This window comes from Apodemus sylvaticus, chromosome 15 (assembly GCF_947179515.1).
Source record: "Apodemus sylvaticus chromosome 15, mApoSyl1.1, whole genome shotgun sequence".
Lineage (NCBI taxonomy): Eukaryota > Metazoa > Chordata > Mammalia > Rodentia > Muridae > Apodemus > Apodemus sylvaticus.
In genome coordinates this window covers 71,158,913-71,181,240 of record NC_067486.1, presented here as the reverse complement: position 1 = coordinate 71,181,240, position 22,328 = coordinate 71,158,913, and the positions used below count along the sequence as shown (strand labels likewise).

The following is a 22,328-nucleotide window of genomic DNA, read 5'->3' as shown; positions in this document are numbered from 1 at the left end:
CTTAAATTGTCTAGAATACTCCAAGGCACGCATTTTTGAAAATTGAGTGTTCTCATGTTGTGTGGTCTCTGAGAGTTGTAACAATGACCACCACTGCCCCATGTAATGGCAGAAAGCAATGTTCATCAGCTTGAAATGCCAGACATTCCTGCAGGCTGAAGTGAAGCATCAGCATTCTTGGGCTAGACAAGAGATAATGTGTGGCTTGAAGAGATAGTTTTCCTCCTTTTGTTCTGGTCTAGGTAAACTGCTTGAATGGATGAGATCATCCCTCCAGAACATTGCAGGATCACAGATGCAGAATAAAAGACAATTTTCTTTAAAACTTATATTTCAATTTTTATTTGAGATATAGTACTTGCATATATTTATTGATCTTGTGTAGTTATTTCCTCTGAACTGAAATATTCCCTCCTTGAAGATTCAGAAAATAAACAAAACTCACAAGTCTGAACAAGTTCCTAAAACAAGAATCCCAAGAGGTCTCCCACTGGTTATAAAGGCAGTAACAATTTCCTGAAAGGAAAGGCTCTCTGACCTCTGACCTCCTGTTTAATCACTTTGCAGATAAAGAAAGGAGTTCTAGGAATGGGGTGTGCTCTTCAGTGTTACAACTGCCTGTGACCTGTCACCCACAATCCTGTGCTATACATACACACACACACACACATACACACACACACACACACACACACACACATATTGCATATGTTATATGTGTGTGGCATATATATTCTAGACTTGGGTGAAATCATTTCTTTGGCCTGTTGTCAATGAATAGGCAATTGTTCATGTCTCCCCAGAAACACACAGTAATGTGTATGTTCTGAATGATCAGTTCAGGGTACTAGGCCTCTTAACTAATTTAGAAATTTAACATTTCTTTGTCTTAGAAACACTCAAAGCCGACCACTATCTATTTTTTAAATTTTTCTGTCAGCCATGTTACCCTATCATGCAGTAAAATATTAAAAGGTATTCCCCTATTCAACTATAACCTTGTACCTACTAATCATTTCCCTCTATCTCTCCTTCCACTTCTCAGGCTCCTAGAATTAGTAATCACGATTCTATAATGCCAACTTCATATCTTCCTCGTGTAAGTGAGAATACACAGTATCTCTCTTTCTGTAATGATAATGGCATTTAAAATGAACAAGAGAAAGTTACGCACCGTTGTCCTCAGCAAAACTGTGTCTGCTTCTTGCAAGGGACATGGGATGCAACTGGTCCACACCCACCACTCAGGCCTCCAGTAGAATATCAGCTGAACTGCTCCAAGAGTCAGGATAGCTGTGACAAGGCACAGGGCTCTCCGTAGATTCTGGGTATGGTAACCAAACACCTCCTGCATAATAAGTAGAACATTTTATGTTTCAGTATTTATGAAAGTATCATTTTGCTTCATAGACTATATGCATTAGATGCAGGGCTATTGGTTGAGAACATCAGTTGATAGAATTGAGTTGACTGCAACTGACAGCTAATATATAAAAGGACAGAGAAGCACAACACTTCCTAACTCTCTGACATGTAAAATTACACATTAGATGGGATGAAAAAGGAATCTCTACCTGCTTCTATGCCATTCCAAGAGGTACCTCAAGTGTGTGTAACATGCCTTATGTTTTAAAGCAGATTTATTTTCTTTAGGTATTAAAACAATGTTGGAGGAACACCCAGATGCCCTGAGCTCCAAACTGTTCCCTAAATGCCATTGTCTGACCATGACTCTACCCACCTTCACCAGGCAGGCAGCACCAGTAACATCTAAGTTAGACCCCTTCCTGCCCCCACCTAATCCCTTGGGGCATGCCCATATCCCCTGTGATGTGCATTGCCCAACCTGAGTTCCACTGTCCAGCTTGAGGCTGCCCACCCAAGGCCAGTTGCATCAGGAACATTCAGGCTTGACTTGCCTTCCCAAAACCTTCTACAGCAGAAAAATCCAGGAACAACCATATGGCTAAAGGCCAGCATAAGAACAGAATCAATGGGGCTGGAGAGATGGCTCAGCCAGTAAGAGCGCTGTCTGCTCTTCTGAAGGTCCTGAGTTCAAATCCCAGCAACCTCATGGTGGCTCACACCCACCTGTAATAGGATTTGACACCCTCTTTTGGTGTGTCTGAAGACAGCTACAGTGTACTTACATATAATAAGAACATCATCAACAAGCACCAGGGCAATATGGCACCTCCAGAAAACACCTTTTCTATTATTGCAAGACCTGGACATCCTAACACAACCAAAGAATAAGAAAATTATATTAAATCCAATCCAAAAAAGATGTTAAAGGTTCTTAAAGAGGAAATTAATAAATAAATCCCTTAAAGAAATACAGGAAACCACAAGCAGGTGAAGAAAACGAATAAAACTGTTCAAGATCTGAAAACCAAAATAGAAGCAATACAGAAAACAAAACCATAAACTGAGGGAATGTTGGAGGTAGAAAACCTAGGGAAGAAAAGATGCAAGCATCGCTAACAGAATACAAGAGATGGAAAAGAAAAGTTCAGGCATAAAAGATACGATAGAAGAAATTGATAAATCAGTCAAAGAAAATGGTAAATCTAAAAAAGATGCTGACACAGAACATCCAGGAAACCTGTACACTATGAAAAGACCTAAACTAAGAATAATAGGAATAGAAGAAAGTGGCATGTCCTGCCAAGTAGGTTGAACAAAACCCTCCTGCTACGTAATAAGCAAAATACTAAATATACATAACAAAGAACATGTATTAGAAACTGAAAGTGAAAGAGGTCAAGTAATATATAAAGACAGAGCTATCAGAATTATAACTGACTTCTCAACAGAGACTCTAAAAATCAGAAGGGTCTGGGCAGATGTCTTTCAGTCTCTAAGAGACCACAAATGCCAGTCCAGATTACTATACCCAGCAAACCTTTGAATCACCATAGACAGAGAAAACAAGATCTTCTAATACAAAACTAATTTTAAACAGTGTTTATCCACAAATCCAGCCCAACTAAATATTTTAAAAGAAAAACTCGAGCCTGAGGAGGTTAATCACACCCAAGAAAACACAGGAAATAAATAATCCCATATCATCAAAACCAAAAGAAAGGAGCACACACACACACACACACACCACCACCACCAACAACAACAACATAAAAATAGCATAAGATGGGAGCAGATGGGATGGAAGTCTTCCTGCCACCATTTGCACTAGGGAGCCTGGAAACTCCACAGCCTTCTGTGCACAGACAGCCAGGAGGGAGTGATCTCCCAGTAGGCTTTCACTTTTGAGTGCAGAGGTGAGATATCTACCTTCTCTCTAGAGGGGACCTAGTTAGGAGCACACAGGGCCTAAGATCAGTGGAGCAGTTGGGACAGAAGTCTTCTACCCACCACCATTTGCACCAGGGAGCCTGGAAACTCCACAGTCTTCTGTGCATACCCCACCAGGATAGAGAGATTTCCCAGCAGGGCTTTCACTTTTGAGCTCAGAGAAGTAAGGACACAGGCTTACAGGCCCACAGGAGGAACAAACTCCAGCCAGGGACAAGAATACCAACTAGCAGCAGATGGCAAATGGGAAGCACAAGAACCCTACAAACAGAAACCAAGGCCATATGGCAACATCAGAACCCAGTTCTCCCACCACAGCAAGTCCGAGATACCCCAACACATCGGAAAAGCAAGAGTTGGATTTAAAACCGTATCTCGTGATGCTGATAGAGGGCCTCAAGTCTGTACTCCATGAAATTGGAAAATCTAAATAAATGAAGGATTAACTTGACAAATTTCACTTACCAAAGTTAAATCAAGATCAGGTAAATAATCTAAATAGTCCTATATCCTTTATGAAAGTATATGTAGTCATCAAAAGTCTCCTAACAGAAGAAGTCCAGGGCCAGATAGTTTTAATGCAAAACTTTACCAAACTTTTACAGAGCTAATACCAATACTCCTTAAACGATGCCACAAAATATAAACAGAATGAATATTGCCAAATTCATTCTATGAGGACAATAAGGAAATAGAATTTCAGACCAATTTTCCTCATGAATGTTGATGTAAAAATATTCAGTAAAATACTCACAAACTGAAACCAAGAACACATCAAAAACATCATCCACCATGATCAAGTAGGCCTTATCCCAGGGATGCAAGGATGGTTCAACACATGAAAATACATCAATGTAATCCACCATATAAACAAACTAAAAGAAACAAAAGCACATGATCATCTCATTAGATGCTGGAAAATCTTTTAACAAAATCCAATGCCCGTTCATGATGAAAGTCGATCTGGGACACTAGGCACATACCTAATCATAATGAAGGCACTATATAGCAACATAATAGCCAACATAAACCAATAGGTAACATAAAATTAAATGGAGAGAAACTGAAAGCAATTCCACTAAAATCAGGGACAATGCTGCCCACTCTATCTATTCAAAATCGTACTAGGACTTTTTAACTAGAGCTTTTAAACCTAAAGGAGATCAAGGGAATAGATACAAACTGGAAAGGAAGAAATCAAAGTATCTATATTTACAGATGATATGATAGTATGCATACATCACCCCAGAAACTCTACCAGAGAACTCCTACAAGCGATAAATGCCTTCCGCAAAGTGTCTAGATACAAAATTAACTAAACAAACAAACAAACAAAACACATTTCAATAGCCCTCCTATATACAAACAGTAAACTGACAGTGAAAGAAATAAGAGAAACAGCTGATCCTGTGCCATGCTCTCTATACACAAATACTGCCAGGAGTGAGCACAGGTAAGACACCACTTCTGTTCAAATTCCTAGCTTCAGAGGGACCTGTCCAGAGCCATCAGGACACAGGAACCAAGGAACAGTCACGGACAGGAACCTTCTAGTTTCCCTCTGCACCCCAGAACTGACACTGTGCACAGCTCTCCATACCCAAATTCCTCCCAGAAAGATCTGGTCTCCCAGGAGTACTGAAACACAGGCTTGCAGGAGGAACAAGCCACAGTCAGAGACAGTAAGAACAGCTAACACCAGAGATAGCCAGATGGTGAGAGTCAAGGGCAACAACATAAGCAACAGAAACTAAGGCTACTTGGCATCATTAGTACACAGTTCTCCCACCACAACAAACCCTTGATACCTCAACACAGAAAAGTAAGACTCTGATTTAAAATCACATCTTATGATGAAGATAGAGGGCCTTAAGAAGGACATAAATAACTCCCTTCAAGAAATACAGGAGAACACAGGTAAACAGGTAGAAGCCCTCAAAGAGGAAACACACACAAAAAAAAATCCCTTAAAGTATTACAGAAAACACAACCAAACAGGTGAAGAAACCTGTTGAACAAAACCATCCAAGATCTAAAAATGGAACTAAAAACAATAAAGAAATCACAAAGGGAGACAACCCTGGAAATAGAAGATCTAGGAAAGAAATCAGGAGTCAGAGATTGTATTCTGTCACCAACAGAATACAAAAGGCAGAACACCAATAGCTTTGGCACTAATACCAACAATTAATAAATGGAAACTCATGAAACTGAAAAGTTTCTGTAAGGCAAAGGGCACTGTCAATTGAACAAAACAGTAATCTACAGATTGGGAAAGATCTTTACAAACCTTACATCTGACAGAGGGCTAATATTCAAAATACATAAAGAACTCAAGAAATTAAACACTAACAAACCAAATAACCCAATTAAACAATGGATTACAGAGCTAAACAGAATTTTCAACAAAGAAATCTCTAATGACCAAGAAGTACATAAACTCAGGAGACAGCAGGTGTTGGAGAAGTTGTGGAGAAAGAGGAACACTCTCCTCCATTGCTGGTGGGATTACAAGCTGGTAAAACCACTCTGCAAATCAGATTGGCACTTCCTCCGAAAACTGGACCTAATACTACTGGAGGACCCTGCTATACCACTCCTGAGCATATATACTCAGAGGATTCTCCAGCATGTAATAAGGACACATGCTCCACTGTGTTCATAGCAGCCCTATTTATAATAGCCAGGAGCTGGAAAGAACCAAGATGTCCCTCAATGGAGGATGGATACAGAAAATGTGGTATATATACACAATGGAGTACTATTTAGCCATTAAAAACAATGAATTCATGAAATTCTTAGACAAATGGATGGAACTGGAGAATATCATCCGGAGTGAGGTAACCCAATCACAAAAGAACACTCATGGTATGCACTCACTGATAAGTGGATATTAGCCTAGAAGCTTGGAATACACAAGACACAATTCACATATCAAATGATGCCCAAGAAGGAGGAAGAACAAAGTATGGATCCTTGAGTCCTTTGTAGAATGGGGGAAAAAATAACCACAGAAGGAGATACAAGGACAAAAGGAGTCTTTGGGAAAGATTCTGAGGGAAAGACATGCAGAGACTATCTTACCCAGGGGATGCATCCTGTATACAGTTAAAAAACCCAGGCACTATTGTGGGTGTCCACAAGTGCTGGATGACTGGAGCTGGATATAGCTGTCACCTGGGAGACTCTGCTAGTGCATGACAAATACAGAGGCAGATACTCTCAGTCAGCCATTGGACTGAGCACAGGGTCCCCAATGGGGGAACTAGAAAAAGGACCCAAGGAGCTGACGGAGTTTGTAGTCCCACGGGAGGAACTTGAGGAATATGAGTCACCCAGTACTCCCAGAGCTCCCAGGGACAAAACCATCAACCAAAGAGTACACATGGAGTTACCCTTGGCTCCAGACACATTGGCAGCAGAGGATGGTCTTGTTAGACACCAAAGGGAGGAGAGGCCCTTAGCCCTGGAAATACTTGATTCCGTAGTGTAGAGGAATACCAGGACAGGGAAGCGGGGGGGGGGGGGGGGGGGGGCATTGGGGGAGGGGATGTGGCTTATGGGATTTTGGGGGGAGGAGAGAACCAGGAAAGAGGACAATATTTGAAATGTAAATAAAGAATATATCTAATTAAAAAAATAAAGAAATGTTCAACATCTTTAGTCATCAGAGAAATGCAAATCAAAACAACTCTGAGATTCCATCTTACACAAATCAGAATGACTAATAACAAAAACTCAAGTAACAGCACATACTAATACAGATGTGAAGCAAGTGGAAGCTTCTTCACTGCTGGAAGAGCGCAAACTTGTACAACCACATTGGAAATCAATCTGGCGGTTTCTCAGAAAACTGGGAATAGTTCTACATTAAGATCCAGCTATCCATCTCCTGGGCTTATACCCAAAAGATGATCCACCATACCACAAGGAAAATTGCTCAATTATGTTCATAGAAGATTCTTAATAGCCAGAAACTGGAAACAACCCAGATGTCCCTCAACCAAAGAATGGATATTTGCACAACAGAATACTCCTTAGCTATTAAAAACAAGGATTTCATAACAATTGCAAGGAAATGAATAGAACTAGAAAATATCACCCTGAATGAGGTAACCCAGACCCAGAAATACACGCATGGTGTGCACTTACTTATAAGTGAATATTAGCCATAAGGTACAGGATAATGCTACAATCCACAGACCTCACAAAAACTAAGTGACAAGGAGGGTTCCAGGGAGGATACTTGAATCTCACTCAGAAAGGGAGATAAATTAAACACCGAAAGAGGATTGAGAGAGGAAGCTGGCTGAGAGAGGGTCTGGGGATCATGTATGAGGAGAGCAGAGGTGGGGATGAGAGAGAGGGCTGTTAAGAGAAGGGAAATCTGTTGGGAGACATCTCTGGGAGAAGCTGGACATCTGGGATTCTAGGCCCCTTGGGAGGATATGGGGTGATCCTAGCTGATCTCCCAGCAGTGGGGGATATGGAGTCTGAAGAGGCCACCTCCTGTAGGACTTCAAGTAAAGGGAGGGGGACACCTAGCCACCCACAAACCTTTGACCCCAAATTTTCCCTGCCTACAAGATATTCAGAGATAAAGATGAAGCAGAGATTGAAGGAATGACCAACTAATGATGACCCAATGTGAGACCATCCCATGGGAGAGAGTCAATCCCTGATGCTACTAATGAAACTGGTATGTTTGCAGACAGGAGCCTAGCATAATTGTCACCTTCAACCAACAGCTGATGGAAACAGATGCAGAGACTCACAGGGAGTCTTGTGAAAGAAAATGGGGAAGGATTGAGGGAACTGGAAGGGTCAAGCAGATATATAGTTTGGTCTTTATGTGGGTCCCCTAACAATTGGATCAGGGGCTGTCTGTGACTAGGATTCTGTTGCCTGCCTTTGGATCTATTTTCCCTATCTGGGCTGCCATAGCTGGCCTCAGTGGAAGAGAATGAAAATGGAGCCCAGTCCTGATTCAACTTAATGTTCCAGGGCAGATTAATATGTCGGCAGGGGGTGGAAGTGAACTTTTCTGAGGGCTTTCGATCAGGATATAAAATGAGTAAATAAATTAATGAAGGAAAAGGTTAAATAATTTATTAAAGAAAGTGATAGGCTTGTGACAGTCATGATTTAGACATCCAGTTTCATCTGTATTCATATTGGTTATAATAATAACTGAATATGACTGAACATATGAACAAATATATTGTTTTCTAAACAAGCACATGTAAATTTAGTGGAATACTTGCCAACATGTAAAGCTAGCAGAAGACAAATTTGACCTATTTGTTTTTAAATGTCCTGTTTTATTATTTAAAATTGTTTAATTTAAATATACTTTGACTGGATCTTAAAGTAGTGACAAATATATATATATATGTATATATATATATATATGTATATATCAACATATTTATGTGTGTATATATATGTATATATCGACATATATATGTGTGTGTATATATATATATATATATATGTGTGTGTGTGTGTGTGTGTGTGTGTGTGTGTGTGTGTGTGTGTGTGTCTACTACTCCTGAATGTGAGGCCTATTCGGGAGTGGTTGATGTATCCATTGTCATTCTATTGAAGAATACTGATTTTCCCTCTCACAGCAGTTATAAGTGATAATTCAGTTGTTAACTTTTACCCTAGTGGCTAGTTTTCCATTGATTCATTTTTAAAAATATAACAAAATAAAACAAAAACTATCTCATCGAAGTTGAACAAGACAAACCAAAGAAAGAAAAGAGTCCAAGAGAAGGCACAAGAATCAGACACAAACTTGTTTGCACATTCAGGGATCCCATCAAAGCACTAAATGGAAAGCCATAATATACACTCAGAAGACCTGATGCGGACCTGTGCAGGCCCTGTGCTTGCTGCTCCAATCTCTGTGAGTTCATATGAGCTCTGCTCATTTGATTCATGCTGATTTAGCACAGTGGTTTTCACCCTGTGGGTTATCACCCCTTTGAGGATCAAATGACCCTTTCATGGGGTTACCTATGACCATCAGAAAATACAAAAATTTATATCACAATTTATAACAGTAGTAAAATTAGAGTTATGAAGCAGCAATAAAAGTAATTTATGGTTGTGGGGGGTGTCACCACAGCATGAGGAACTGTATTAACGTGCCCCAGCATTGGGAAGGTTGATTTAGAGGATCGTGGTTCCTCGGTGTCCCTCACCCTGGCTCTTATGCTCTTTCTCCCGTCCTCTTCCACAGGGTTCCATGAACTCTAAGGGGAAAGCTTTGACGGATGCATCCCATTTAGGTCTGAGTGTCCCGAGAGCTCTCACTCTCTACTGAATGTCAGCTTTGGGTCTCTATGCTAGTTCCCACCTGCTGCACGGCACAGCTTCTCTGGTGAAGGTCGAACAAGGCACATGAGTGTAGTAGAATATCATTAGGAGTCATTTTATCGCTAGGTTGGTTTTTCTTTTTTGAGACCAGTATCATTTGGTTTTACTTCAAATCCATATAGGTTCTTGGTTGCCCAAGCAGTTTGAGTTCAATCTTGGAGAATAGGACCTAAGTCAAATCCATTATTGGTTGGTTATTCATGAAACTACAAAGCTTCTTTATTGACTGTCATTCAGACAAAGCAGCCACCTACAAAATGGGAAAAGATTTTCGCCAACTATACATCCAATAGAAGGCTAATATTCAAAATATATAAAGAACTCAAGAAAATAGATATCAAGGAAACAAATAACCAAATTCAAAATGGAGTACAGATTTAAACAAAAAATTATCAGTAGAGAAAACTCAAATGGCTGAGAAACACATGAGGAAATGTTCAATATCCTTTGCCATCATTGATATGTAAATCCTAACTACTTAGAGATTTCATTTTATAGCTGTCAGAATGACTAAGATCAAGAAAACAAGTGACAGCTCTTTCTGGAGGGAATCTGGAGTAAGAGGAGCACCCTTCCATGGCGGCTGGGAGTACAGGCTTGTCCAGACACCTGTGCAAAAATCAGTGTGGTGTTTCCTCATAAGATGGTATACCACTCTTGGGCAATTTACCTGAAGGATGCTTCATCCTATTAATTACAGAGACATTTGCACAGTCATGGTCATTACTGCTTAATTCATAATTGTCAGAAATTAGAAACAGCTTAAATGTCCCTAAACAGAATGGTTAAAGAAAATTTATAAAATGACACATTTGTCCATTAAGAAAGTGACATCATGAAATATGCATGTAAATGTATGAAACTAAGGAAAAATATCATCCTGAGCAAGGTATCCCAGACTCAGAAAGATGAATATGGTACATATTTGCTTATATGTGCATGTCAGTGATAATCCAGCTCTAATCCACAGACCATAGAGGATAGGCATAGAGCAGCAGTTCTCAACCTGTAGGCTGAACCCCTTTGAAGGTAAAGAAACCTTTTCAAATGGGTTGCATATCAGATGTTTACATTTACAGAAAAATCATAGTCATGAAGTAGCAACAAAATAATTATATGGTTGGGGGGGGTCACAACATAAAGAACTATATTATAGGGTCTCAGCATTAGAAGGGTTAAGAATCACTGTCCTTAACAGATATATCTCATTAGAAAATGGAAATATCTAATAAAAAAAAAGGGAGATAGAACCGCTTGGGCCACAGCGCCCTGTTTCCAGGCAGTGCAGAAGACCAGCTGTGCACACGGAGGCCAGTTGTAAGGAGGCAGCTTGCACTAGTGAGTCCATCCAGCTTGCACTAGTGAGTCCATCCAGCTTGCACTAGTGAGTCAATCCATCCCGGCAGAGTGGAGGATCCAGTCCGGAGGCCTCTGGCGGGAGCCTTCTAGTCGCCACCTCTAGGTCAGGATCAGCCTGGGCCACATGCCCCATCCCCAAGCAGTGCAGAGGGCCAGCAGTGCATCCAGAGGCCGGCTACAGGGAGGCAGCTTGCACAGGTGAGTCCTGCATTGACAACAAGACCAACTAACACCAGTGAGATCTAGATGGCAAAAGGTAAACGTAGGAACATCACTAACAGAAATCAAGGCAATATGGCAGCATCTGAACCCAATTCTCCATTAACAGCAAGTCCTGGATACCCCCAACACACCAGGGAAACAAGATTTGGATTTAAAATCACTGCTGTTACAGGAACACATGAAGGACATAAATAAATCTCTTAAAGAAATTCAGGAGAAAATGGATCAAAAGCTAAAAGCCCTTACAAGGGAAACACAAAAATCACTTAAAGAAATACAGGAGAACTTTGGTCAACAGGCTGAGGTCATGAAAGAGGAAACACAAAAATCTCTTAAAGAATTACAGGAAAACACAAACAAGCAAGTGAAGGAGCTGAGCAAAACCATCCAGGATCTAAAAATAGAAGCAGAAACAACTAAGAAATCACAAAGGGAAACAACTTTGGAGATAGAAAACCTTGGGAAGAAATCAGGGGCCATAGATGCAAATATCAACAACAGAATACAAGAGATAGAAGAAACAATCTCAGATGCCGAAGATATCATAGAAACCATGGACTCAACGGTCAAAGAAAATGCAAAATGCAAAAAGCTTGTGTGTTTGTGTTTTCCTGTAATTCTTTAAGAGATTTTTGTGTTTCCTCTTTCATGACTTCTGCCTGTTGATCAAAGTTCTCCTGTATTTCTTTAAATGATTTTTGCATTTCCTCCTTATTGGCTACTATCTTTTTACCCATATTTTCCTGAATTTCTTTAAGTGATTTTTGTGTTTCCCTTGTAAGGGCTTCTAGCTTTTGATCAGTTTTCTCCAGAATTTCTTTAAGAGATTTATTTATGTCCTTCATGTGTTCTTGTAACAGCATCATGACCAATAATTTTAAATCCAAATCTTGTTTCCCTGGTGTGTTGGGGTATCCAGGACTTGATATTAACAGAAAATTCGGTTCAGATGCCGCCATATTGCCTTGATTTCTGTTACTAACATTCCTATGTTTACCTTTTGCCATCTAGATCTCACTGGTGTTAGTTGGTCTTGTTGTCAATGCAGGACTCACCCGTGCAAGCTGCCTCCCTACAGCTGGCCTCCAGATGCACTGCTGGCCCTCTGCACTGCTTGGGGATGGGGCGCGTGGCCCAGGCTGCTCCCGACCCAGAGGTGGTGACGAGAACTGAATCATCCACTCTGCTGGGTCAGATGGATTCACCAGTGCAAGCTGCCTCCCTGCAGCTGGCCTCCAGGTACTCTGCTGGCCCTCTGCACTATCTGGAGATGGGGCGCGTGTCCCAGGCTGCTCCTGATCCAGAGGTGGCGACCGGAAGGCTCGAATTGATCCATTCTTATCTCCTTGAACTAAGCTCAACTCCAAGTGGATCAAGGACCTACACATAAAACCAGACACACTGAAACTAATAGAAAAGAAACTGGGGAAGACCCTTGAGGACATGGGCACAGGGGTAAAGTTCCTGAACAGAACACCAATAGCTTATGCTCTAAGATCAAGAATTGACAAATGGGATCTCATAAAATTACAAAGTTTCTGTAAGGCAAAGGACACTGTCAAAAGGACAAAACGGCAACCAACAAACTGGGAAAAGATCTTCACCAACCCTACATCCGATAGAGGGCTAATATCCAATATATACAAAGAATTCAAGAAGTTAGACCCCAGGGAACCAAATAACCCTGTTAAAAAATGGGGTACAGATCTAAACAAAGAATTTTCACCTGAAGAAATTCGGATGGCTGAGAAGTACCTTAAGAAATGCTCAACATCATTAGTCATTAGGGAAATGCAAATCAAAAGAACCCTGAGATTTCACCTCACACCAGTCAGAATGGCTAAGGTTAAAAAAAATCAGGAGACAGTGGTTGTTGGTGAGGATGTGGAGAAAGAGGAACACTCCTCTACTGCTGGTGGGATTGTAAGATAGTACAACCACTCTGAAAATCAGTCTGGTTCCTTAGAAAACTGGACATGACTCTTCCAGAGGACCCTGCTATACCTCTCCTGAGCATATACCCAGAGGATTCCCCAGCATGCAATAAGGACACATGCTCCACTATGTTCATAGCAGCCTTATTTATAATAGCCAGAAGCTGGAAAGAACCCAGATGTCCCTCAGTGGAAGAATGGATACAGAAAATGTGGTATATTTACACAATGGAATACAACTCAGCAATTAAAAACAGTGAATTCATGAATTTTTTAGGCAAATGGTTGGAACTGGAAAATATCATCCTAAGCGAGGTAACCCAATCACAAAAGAATACACATGGAATACAATTATTGATAAGTGGATATTAATTAGCCCAGAAGCTCTGAATACTGAAGACACAATTAGCATAACAAATGACTCCCATGAAGAAGGAAGAAGAGGGCCCTGTTCCTGGAAAGGCTTGATCCAGCATTGTAGGGGAGTACCAGGACAGAGAAAAGGGAAGGGGTATGACTGGAGAATGGATGGAGAGAAGAGGACTTATAGGTCATATGGGGAGGGGGGAACTGGGAAAGGGGAAAGCATTTGAAATGTAAACAAAGAATATATATATATACAAAAAAAGAAAAGGGAGATAGAATATATAGGTTTGGAGGGGAAGGATAAAATGGAAGAATGGAAGCATTGAGTCAGGGCAGAGAGTGGAGAGGGGTTTGTGGGAGGAATAGCTAAAATTAAGGGTCACTTGAAGGGTAGTATGGAAACCTAATACAGTACAAACTTCCTAAAATATATACTTATATGAAGATAGTCTAAATGAAATAGCCAAATAATGGAGGAAACAAAGTACCAAGTGGCCATCTGGCACCAAATGAAGCTTCCAATACTGAAATTGTGTTCACACCTAATTGAGTTGCAGGCCAAAGGGACCTCACATGAATCCCTAAACACCCCAAGCTGTTGCCAAGGCTACAGGTTGCTCTTCACAAACCCACAGCAACTCCCCTTCACTGAAGACAACACCTACAAAACTATGAAAATGAAGATGTCGAGCAGGTTCCTACATAGAGTCTTCACCGTTATGTTCCAGCACCTTTGGTACAGGAAGGTACAACACATGCTCTCAAAAAAGAAACATAAACACCAAGCCAGCCACAAACCTTTATCCACAGTGTTGCACAATATATAAGATATGCTGGAGCACTTACTTATTAAAATAGATACCGTGGGTGGACTGGGGGCAGGTTGGGGGAGAACATAATGGATCAGGTGTGGGAAAGAGAGAGGAAGAGAGTCCTGGGAGATTCAACTCATACTGGGGGACATTTGGGGGTGAGCTAAAGAGTTACAATGGAAACTCCAGGAATCTGCAAAGGTGACCCTAGTAAGCTAAGACTCCTAGGGGAAACTGTGGTCAGAATGTAACATATGAGAGAAGAATAAATTAAAAAAGAAAAAAGAACAACATGCTGAGATATTTGTACTTTTAAAAATAGATTAGCTAATGTTTCATAAATCAAATGAATTTGAGATTTGTTTCAAGGGGAAATAGCTTTGGTTGTTTAAAACCAAATCTCCTAGGGAGATATGGAGCCTGAACTGGTCATCTTCTGTGACCAGCAAGATTTCCAGGGGAGAGCTTGGGACACCAACCCAGCCACAAAAGTTTCTACCTATAATTTGTCCTGCCTGCAAGACATGCCTCAGCATGTGAAGCAGAAATTGTGGGAGTGGCCACCCAATGATCAATTCAGCCTGATACTCACCCTATGAGAGGGATTCCACTTGACACTGGTCTGGAAGGCCAGGAACCAGAGACCACACAGCCCAGAGATTTAGGATAGAACTAAACACAACTAGTCAAAAAAAAAATCCAATGAAATGATTCCTAATGATACTCTGCTGTACCTCAAAGACCAGAGCCTACCATGAGTCATCACAGAAGCCTCATACAGCATCCTATAGAAGCAGATGCAGAGACTCACAGTCAAATACTAAGCAGAGCTCAAGGAATCTACAGAAGATGGGAAGGAAGGTTTTTAGGAGCTGTGGGCAAGGACATCACAAGAAAACCCACAGAATCAACTAACCTGGGCTCATAGGAGTCCACAGAGACTGAACTGAGAGTTAAGGACCTGTATGAGTCTGACCGAGGCCCTTTGCATATACATTATGATGTTATGGTTGTGTAACATGGTCTTCTTGTGGAACTCTTAACAGTGGCAGCAAGGGCGGTCTCTGACTGTTTTACCTGCTTTTGGAAATCTTCCCTCCTACTGGGCTCCCTTGTCCAGCTTCATTATGAGGGGAGGTGCTATGCGCTGTCTTATTGAAACTCAATATGCAATTATTTGGTTGATATCCTTGGAGGTCTGCACATTTCTAAAGGGAAAATAGGGAGCAGTGGTTCTGGGAGAGAGAGGGGGGGATGACTGGGAGAAGAGGAGGAGAGGATGTGTTGCATTCTGACTACAGTACAAGCTGTGGTCAGAATGTACCATATGAAAGAAGAATAAATTAAAAAAGAATAACATGCCGAGATGTTTTTACTTCTAATAATAGATTAGCTAATGTTTCAATTCATAAATCAAATGAATTTGAGATTTGTTTCCAGGAGAAATAGCTTTGGTTGTTTACAACCAAATTTTTGTCTCTACCCTCTTCAGTGAGGGCTCACAGCATTGTTTCATACATTTGAATATATATATAAAACAAAGACAACTTTTAGAGTACTTTGAACTTCAGAATGTAAAGTATCTCCCTATAGGGAGAGCTCATGTGTTTAGGACTTTGCTCTCTGTACCACTACTGAGAGGTGATTGGGTCGTGAATGTATTAACTCCCTCAACTGATTAATCCATTGGTGAGTTCTTAACTGAACAGGCTGTTGGAAAATGGAGCCCAGTTGGACAAAGTGGGTCAGTAGAGATTGTGCTAATGAATGAGGTATCTTTTAAGAGATGGGGGAGGGGGAGGGAGAGGGAAGGGAAGAAGGAAGGAGGAGAGGGAGAAGAAGGAAGTAGTCATTCTCTGACTTTCCTGGATACCATGAAATGAGCAGCTTGGCCCTGATCTTGCACTGTGTTCCTGCCTTGTCACAGGCTTAAAAGAGAGGGAACCAGCCAACCATGAATGAGACATCTGAAACAAGGAGTCCAAATCAGTCTTTCTTCCTGCAGTCCTCAGAAACCTTGTCACAGAAATTGAAACTAACACCCTGGCAAATGCATGGTGTGTGTATACTATCCAATGATTTTAGGTTGAAGAGGAAATTTTTCTTTGTTTTTATTTTCCAGTGACTCTAAATTCCCACATCCAGATCACAGAGCTGTGATATTAGGACTAGAGATGGATAGATAGATAGATAGATAGGTAGGTAGATAGATAGAGAGATAGATAGATAGATAGATAGATAGATAGATAGATGATAGATAAAACTCCAATTCGATAGTGTTTTTTAATGACAGAGCCTTGTGAATTTGAGGCCAATTTAGATCATGTATTATATAACAAATCTCTTTGTTTAATTCTTTGGAAAGTCTTCACCTTCGTTATGACCTTTTTTTAAATATTAGTTTTCCCTTAATAAGGTAGTAGTAGATTGTAAGTTGTTGAAAGCAATCCTTAAACAGAGTAGAAATGACCCACGCTTATTAAGTAAGATGAGTAAGATGTACATTTGGGTCACTGCTCTGCTTATTGTGGGCTAAGTGACCACAGGTAACTCATTCACCATCAGGAAATCCCAGCAAAATCTTCTGAGGAACAAAGAGGAAGACTCAGAGTTCAGGACTGCTGTGATCAGCCAAGGCAGTGTCTGCTTGTGAGATCTGTAGAGTGAGAGTAAGCTACAGAGTACCTTTGACTGCTACACCACTCACATAGGGAAAGGTGAACACTGCCGGATGATGCAGTCCTAGTTTGATATTACTAGTGAAGATGCTCTAATTTAATTCATAAACATGCAATTTCCATTATTGGATGAACAGTCTAAGATGTCTTCCTCTCCCTGGGCTTCTTCTGCCTCTATAACTCTTGTATCATGTCTTCTCTGTGTATCATAGCTTTATTAGACCCAAATAACATAAGTATGCTAGCTTACATATTACATGATGAGTATACAGCGATTTACTTACAAACAGTGTCAAGGCCCAAGAGTATGACAAACAGATGAAGAAAAGGTTAGAAATTTAGTTTAGCTCATAGCTGCAAAGAATTCACTCATAAACACGTTTTTGGTCTGTTTATTTTCACACAGCATAGACACTGATAATCACAATTCTGTTGCCTACTTGTTTCTTCCTGTATAACTTCCTTTTATTAAACAGGGGAAATATAAGCTTAGAGAGACTTCAATGAAGCTATTAAAGCCATAGACTGATGACAACCTCTTAAATTGGGACAACTCCTTGGGGAAGGCAATGTTACAAATTCTATCGAGAATTATAAAGATGTTTCTACCTGTAATCGATAATTCTTCAGTTGGAAGGATGCCCTAATGAAATAATACATAAAAGAAAAAATAATGGATGCAAGATGCTCAGTGCAGCATTGTCTGTAATAGCAAAACTATTGGGGGAAATGAAATGTTAGCCAGTGGTTTGGTGAGTTTTGAAATATCAGAACAATGGTCTATAATGACGCCATTAAAAATACAGTGTATGGTGTCAATGCAGAAACCTAGGGACATCTATAATACGAGGTTAAATAGAAGACATGCAGAATGAATGGAACCAAATAGCAGCAGCACAAAATTTAGCCCAACTATATCAGAAATCACATCAAATGTAAACGGTCTTAATACCAGGAATGAAAACAAGCTGTTAAGCTAGGTAACAAAAGGCATGCTTCATGCTGTTTCTAAGAGACATGCTTTAAATATAAATAAGCCAGAAAGTTAAAAGAGGAACAGAAAAAACATACCATGCAAATGTTAGTGAAGAAAAGTTGAGTGACTATATTAATGGCAAACAAAATATATTTCTACGTAGATATTTAAGAAAGGAAACATGACAGTAAGGCATTTTATGATAAATTCAAGAGGAATGCAAGTATGAATTTAATTTATAATTAAAACAAAAAACAAATTTAGAACTATAAATTATAATTATAATGTTCTTTGAGCCCAAATGACTTATGAGTCTTTTCAAATATTTAAGGTTGAAGTGAAACTGCTTTTGTATAAACTTCTTCATAAATGGAAGATGTAAAAATGTTCCTAATTTGTCACAACAAGATCAGAATTACCTGACACTTGAATAAGCATGTTGAAATCAAAGTTAAAGGTTATGATTTAAGTCGTTATATATAAACTAATCATAAAATACGTTATATAACCAATGCAGTGGCATAATGAAAAGGTAACATATTATTACTCAGTGCTATTTGTCTTAGGAATAGAGAGCCAATGAGTTTTTCAATGTTAATGTTCGGGCGAGGGGGCATGAAACGGTTTGAACAATAAACAGAGAAAAAGAGAGATGTATATGGTTACAAGCAGGCAACTTGCTTAAATTTATACATTGTAACTATTAATAGACTAAATAAGTCAATCTGTTAAAGCTGTAGGATGGTAGGTAAATATAGAAAACCCAGTTGTGTTTGTATGCTGTGGTGGGTTATCCTAATGCTTCTTGTCTTTAATGCTGATATTGGTCCCCAAGCCTGGTTTCCCCAGAGATGAGAGTCCACATGTAAAACACTGAGTGGCCCTACCCCCAAGTTATTTCTGATTGGTAGATAGAGATGCTAACAGCTGATAGCTGGGCAGAAGAGACACAGGTGGGGTTGAGGATTCACAGGTGTGGAGTGGGAGAGGAACCCTGAAGGAGAAGAAGGTGCAAGAGAGGCGAAGGAGCAACCACCATGGGTTAGGAGTCAAGAGAACCTGGGCCTGTGAGCTGGCCGATTGGAGTTCAGAGCAATTCAGATGAAACATAAGTAATAAGTCAGGGTGTCGATGGGAATATAAGCTCTAATAGCAGAGAGGCAGCTGCCCAGCTCCTGTCCTGCTTAAGGCTTATTGTAGATATAAAGGTTTTGTGTGCTTTTCATCCACAAACTCATGAATCTAAGGCAGGGCAGAAATCCTGGGTCAGGATTAAATACTTTCTACAACAGTATGTATTAGTAGAACGTTGAAAGTCAATTAAGTACAAATAATAGAACAAAGAAAAATTCAATTGCCTTGTACTAAATCTACAAACAGTGTGCAAAGCCTTGAAACTGAGAACTGTGCATCACTGCTGAGAGAGTGAGAGCTAAATGAATAGGAAGGAAGACACAAGAAATCAATCGGGGACATCAACACTCCACTCCCATTTAGCAGCTCACCAAGTGCTTTTGCAAACACTGATTAAATGACTCTAAAATTGATGTAGAAACACCAAGAACCTAGAGTAGTCAAGAAAATAATTCAGAACCAAACAGAAGCATGGAGGACTTGCGCCAGCAGAATTGGGAACTTCCTACAGAGCCACAGTAATTTGGAAGGCTCATTGCAGTGCTTTGAATGTGCTTGACCCACGAAGTGACACTAGTAATATGTGCCGCCTTAGTGAAGTAGGTGTGGTCTTGTTGGAGGAAGTGTGTCATTTGGGGGTTTTGAGACCCTCTTCCTAGCTGCCTGGGAGTCAGTCTGCTCCTGGCTTCCTTTTGATGAAGATGGAGAATGCTCCACCCCTCCAGCACTATGTCTGCCTGCATGTTGTTATGTTTCCTACAATGATGACAATGGACTGAACTTCCGAATGTGTAAACCAGCCCCAATTAAATGTCCTTCCAGAGAAGGAACCACTGTAGTCAGAGGCTTGAGGTATTAAGCAGGGCTGGAACTGAAGGAAGGATGCTGGGGGAAATAGGGTTCTACTTCATCTCTGTGTCCTACACAAAAGTCTACTTTTACTTAAGTGTGAAAAGAAACCAGTCCCTTGAAAGAGGAAATAAGAGAACTTTGGTAGACAAATAATTCTTAAAGCAAGAAAAATGTATTTGATGACATTGAGACCAAAGGCAACTGTATATCAAAGGATCTCTGGAGTAGAGAGACACTCGCCATTTATAAGATCTATCTATTTATATATAGCCTATATATAAAGGGGAATTTATATTTGGAATTCCCAGAATCATTACAAAACAATAAAGGAGAATTAAGGTAGAAAATGGGGGATCTTAAATAGGTGATTCCAAGAAGTCTAAAACTGATCCACAGACTTCAAAATGAAGCTTGGAACTTTGTTTAAAAAAAAAAAGTGAACTAAAGCCACAATAATATGTCACAGGCCAATACAGCCATGACCATCCTGAAGAGAAACAAGTCAGAATACTCACACAACCATGGTGGAGGATCTACTCTGAAGTCACACTGATGCTGCAGACCACAGATCAGCTAAAATTAAAAGTACTGACTATATCAAGGTGGTAAAGATTGGGAACAGCTGAAGGAATCAGACAAGCATTCAACTAAAAGTCACTAGAAGTATGAATTGGTATAAACAATTTTAAAGGCAGTGTTGCAAATTACATGAATATTCTACTCAACTGTTAAGAGTTTTGTACAAGAGAGATAAAAGCATATTCAGCTTTATAAAGTTTTTTGAGCCAGGTGTGATGGTGTGTACTCTTGATCTCAGCATTCAGGAAGCAAAAGCAAAAGAATCTCCGTGAGTTCAAAGCTAGCCTGATCTACATAGTAAGACAGGATAGCTAGAGCTACACAGTGAGACTGTCTTAAAATATAAAACAAAACACAAAAACAAACAAGCACAAAACAAAGGAACAACAACAAAAAGAAAAAGAGCACGTGCAGTCAGACCAGATGTGTTCATGGAAGCCAAGGAAGGTCCTATCAACAGAAGAAAGACAATACATTCTCTACTGTCATCCAATGGTATACCACAACTTTTAAAACTTTTAAGAAGCAACCTCTACTACTTCTATGAATGTGGATGAGTTACAGACGAGAGACTGAATAAGTTGAGTAAGCAGCATACAACTCTGCTACAAAGTTCGAGAACACGCAGGAGTAATTGACAGCAGCTGCTGAACTGTATGCATGAATATCATACTTTACTAACATCATGGTATTAATACCTGCCGATAAAAAGGGAACGAAAGAGAAGTGGAGTGGGGTGGATTCTGTTTATAAGACACTGTGTTCCAAGCAAATGGAAGAACTTTAATGGTTTTAATGGGAATATTTGAGAAAGGGAAAGTGGACCTCAAATTTAAAGCTGCGATTAATGAAAAGATTAGACTTGGTGGTGCGTGCCGTTAATCCTAGTTCTTCAGAGGCAGAAGTAGGCAGGTCCTGTGAGGTTTAGAGTGGACTGGACTACATAGCAGAGTCCATTCCAAGTAGGGCTGCATACTGAGGCCCTGTCTCCAAACTAATAAGTAAGTAAATAAATAAATAAATAAATAAATAAATAAATAAAATGGAAAGTAAGAACTGGTGACCTGGTATATCTGTAGCTGCTCCCTGATATGATATGGTAAGGATCTGACATCCATGAAAATAGAGGTAAAGTCACATCCCTGGTAAAGAACTTCCAAGATAAGTAAAGGTACTGTGGTGATTTGAAGGAAAATGGTCCCCTTAGGCTTATAGGGAATAGTAGTATTAGGGGCATTGCCTGGTTGGAGTAGGTGTGGCCTTGTCAGAGGAAATGCATCATGGGTGATGGACTTTGATGTTTCAGATGCTCAAGCCAGACCCAGTGTCTCTTCCTGCTCTCTGCCTAGATGTAGAACTCTCAGCTCCCTCTCCAACACCATGTTGCCTGCGTGCCACCATGCTTCCTGCCATGACGATAATGCTTAAACTTCTGAACTATAAGCCAGACTCAGTAAAATGCTTTCCTTTATAAGAGTTGACGTAGTTGTGGGGGTCTCTTCACAACAATTGTTCCTGTAGAGAACAATAAAACTCTAACTAAGAACAACACCATAATTTTGTTTTAAAACCTGGAAACATTGTATTAGCAAAATGGCATCCCACTACTTGGGAGACTGAGGCAGGAGGATTGCTAGCTCAAGGCCCACCTGGGGTACAAAATGAAGTCAAATGTTACCTGGGAAGCTCAAGGAGACCCTTGTCTCAAAATAAAAAT

The 22,328-nt window shown here is 40.2% G+C and overlaps 1 protein-coding gene across 2 annotated transcripts in view; it reads right to left on the bottom strand.

The window, feature by feature from the left end:
* Atp13a5 (ATPase 13A5) overlaps window positions 1–22,328 on the bottom strand; it is a 136,438-nt gene that overhangs the window by 101,292 nt on the left and 12,818 nt on the right. For both annotated transcript variants that reach the window (XM_052158013.1, XM_052158014.1), the window contains exon 2: window positions 1,175–1,348. In XM_052158013.1, the coding sequence (XP_052013973.1) occupies window positions 1,175–1,348 (174 nt within the window). The remainder of the gene's footprint in view (window positions 1–1,174; window positions 1,349–22,328) is intronic.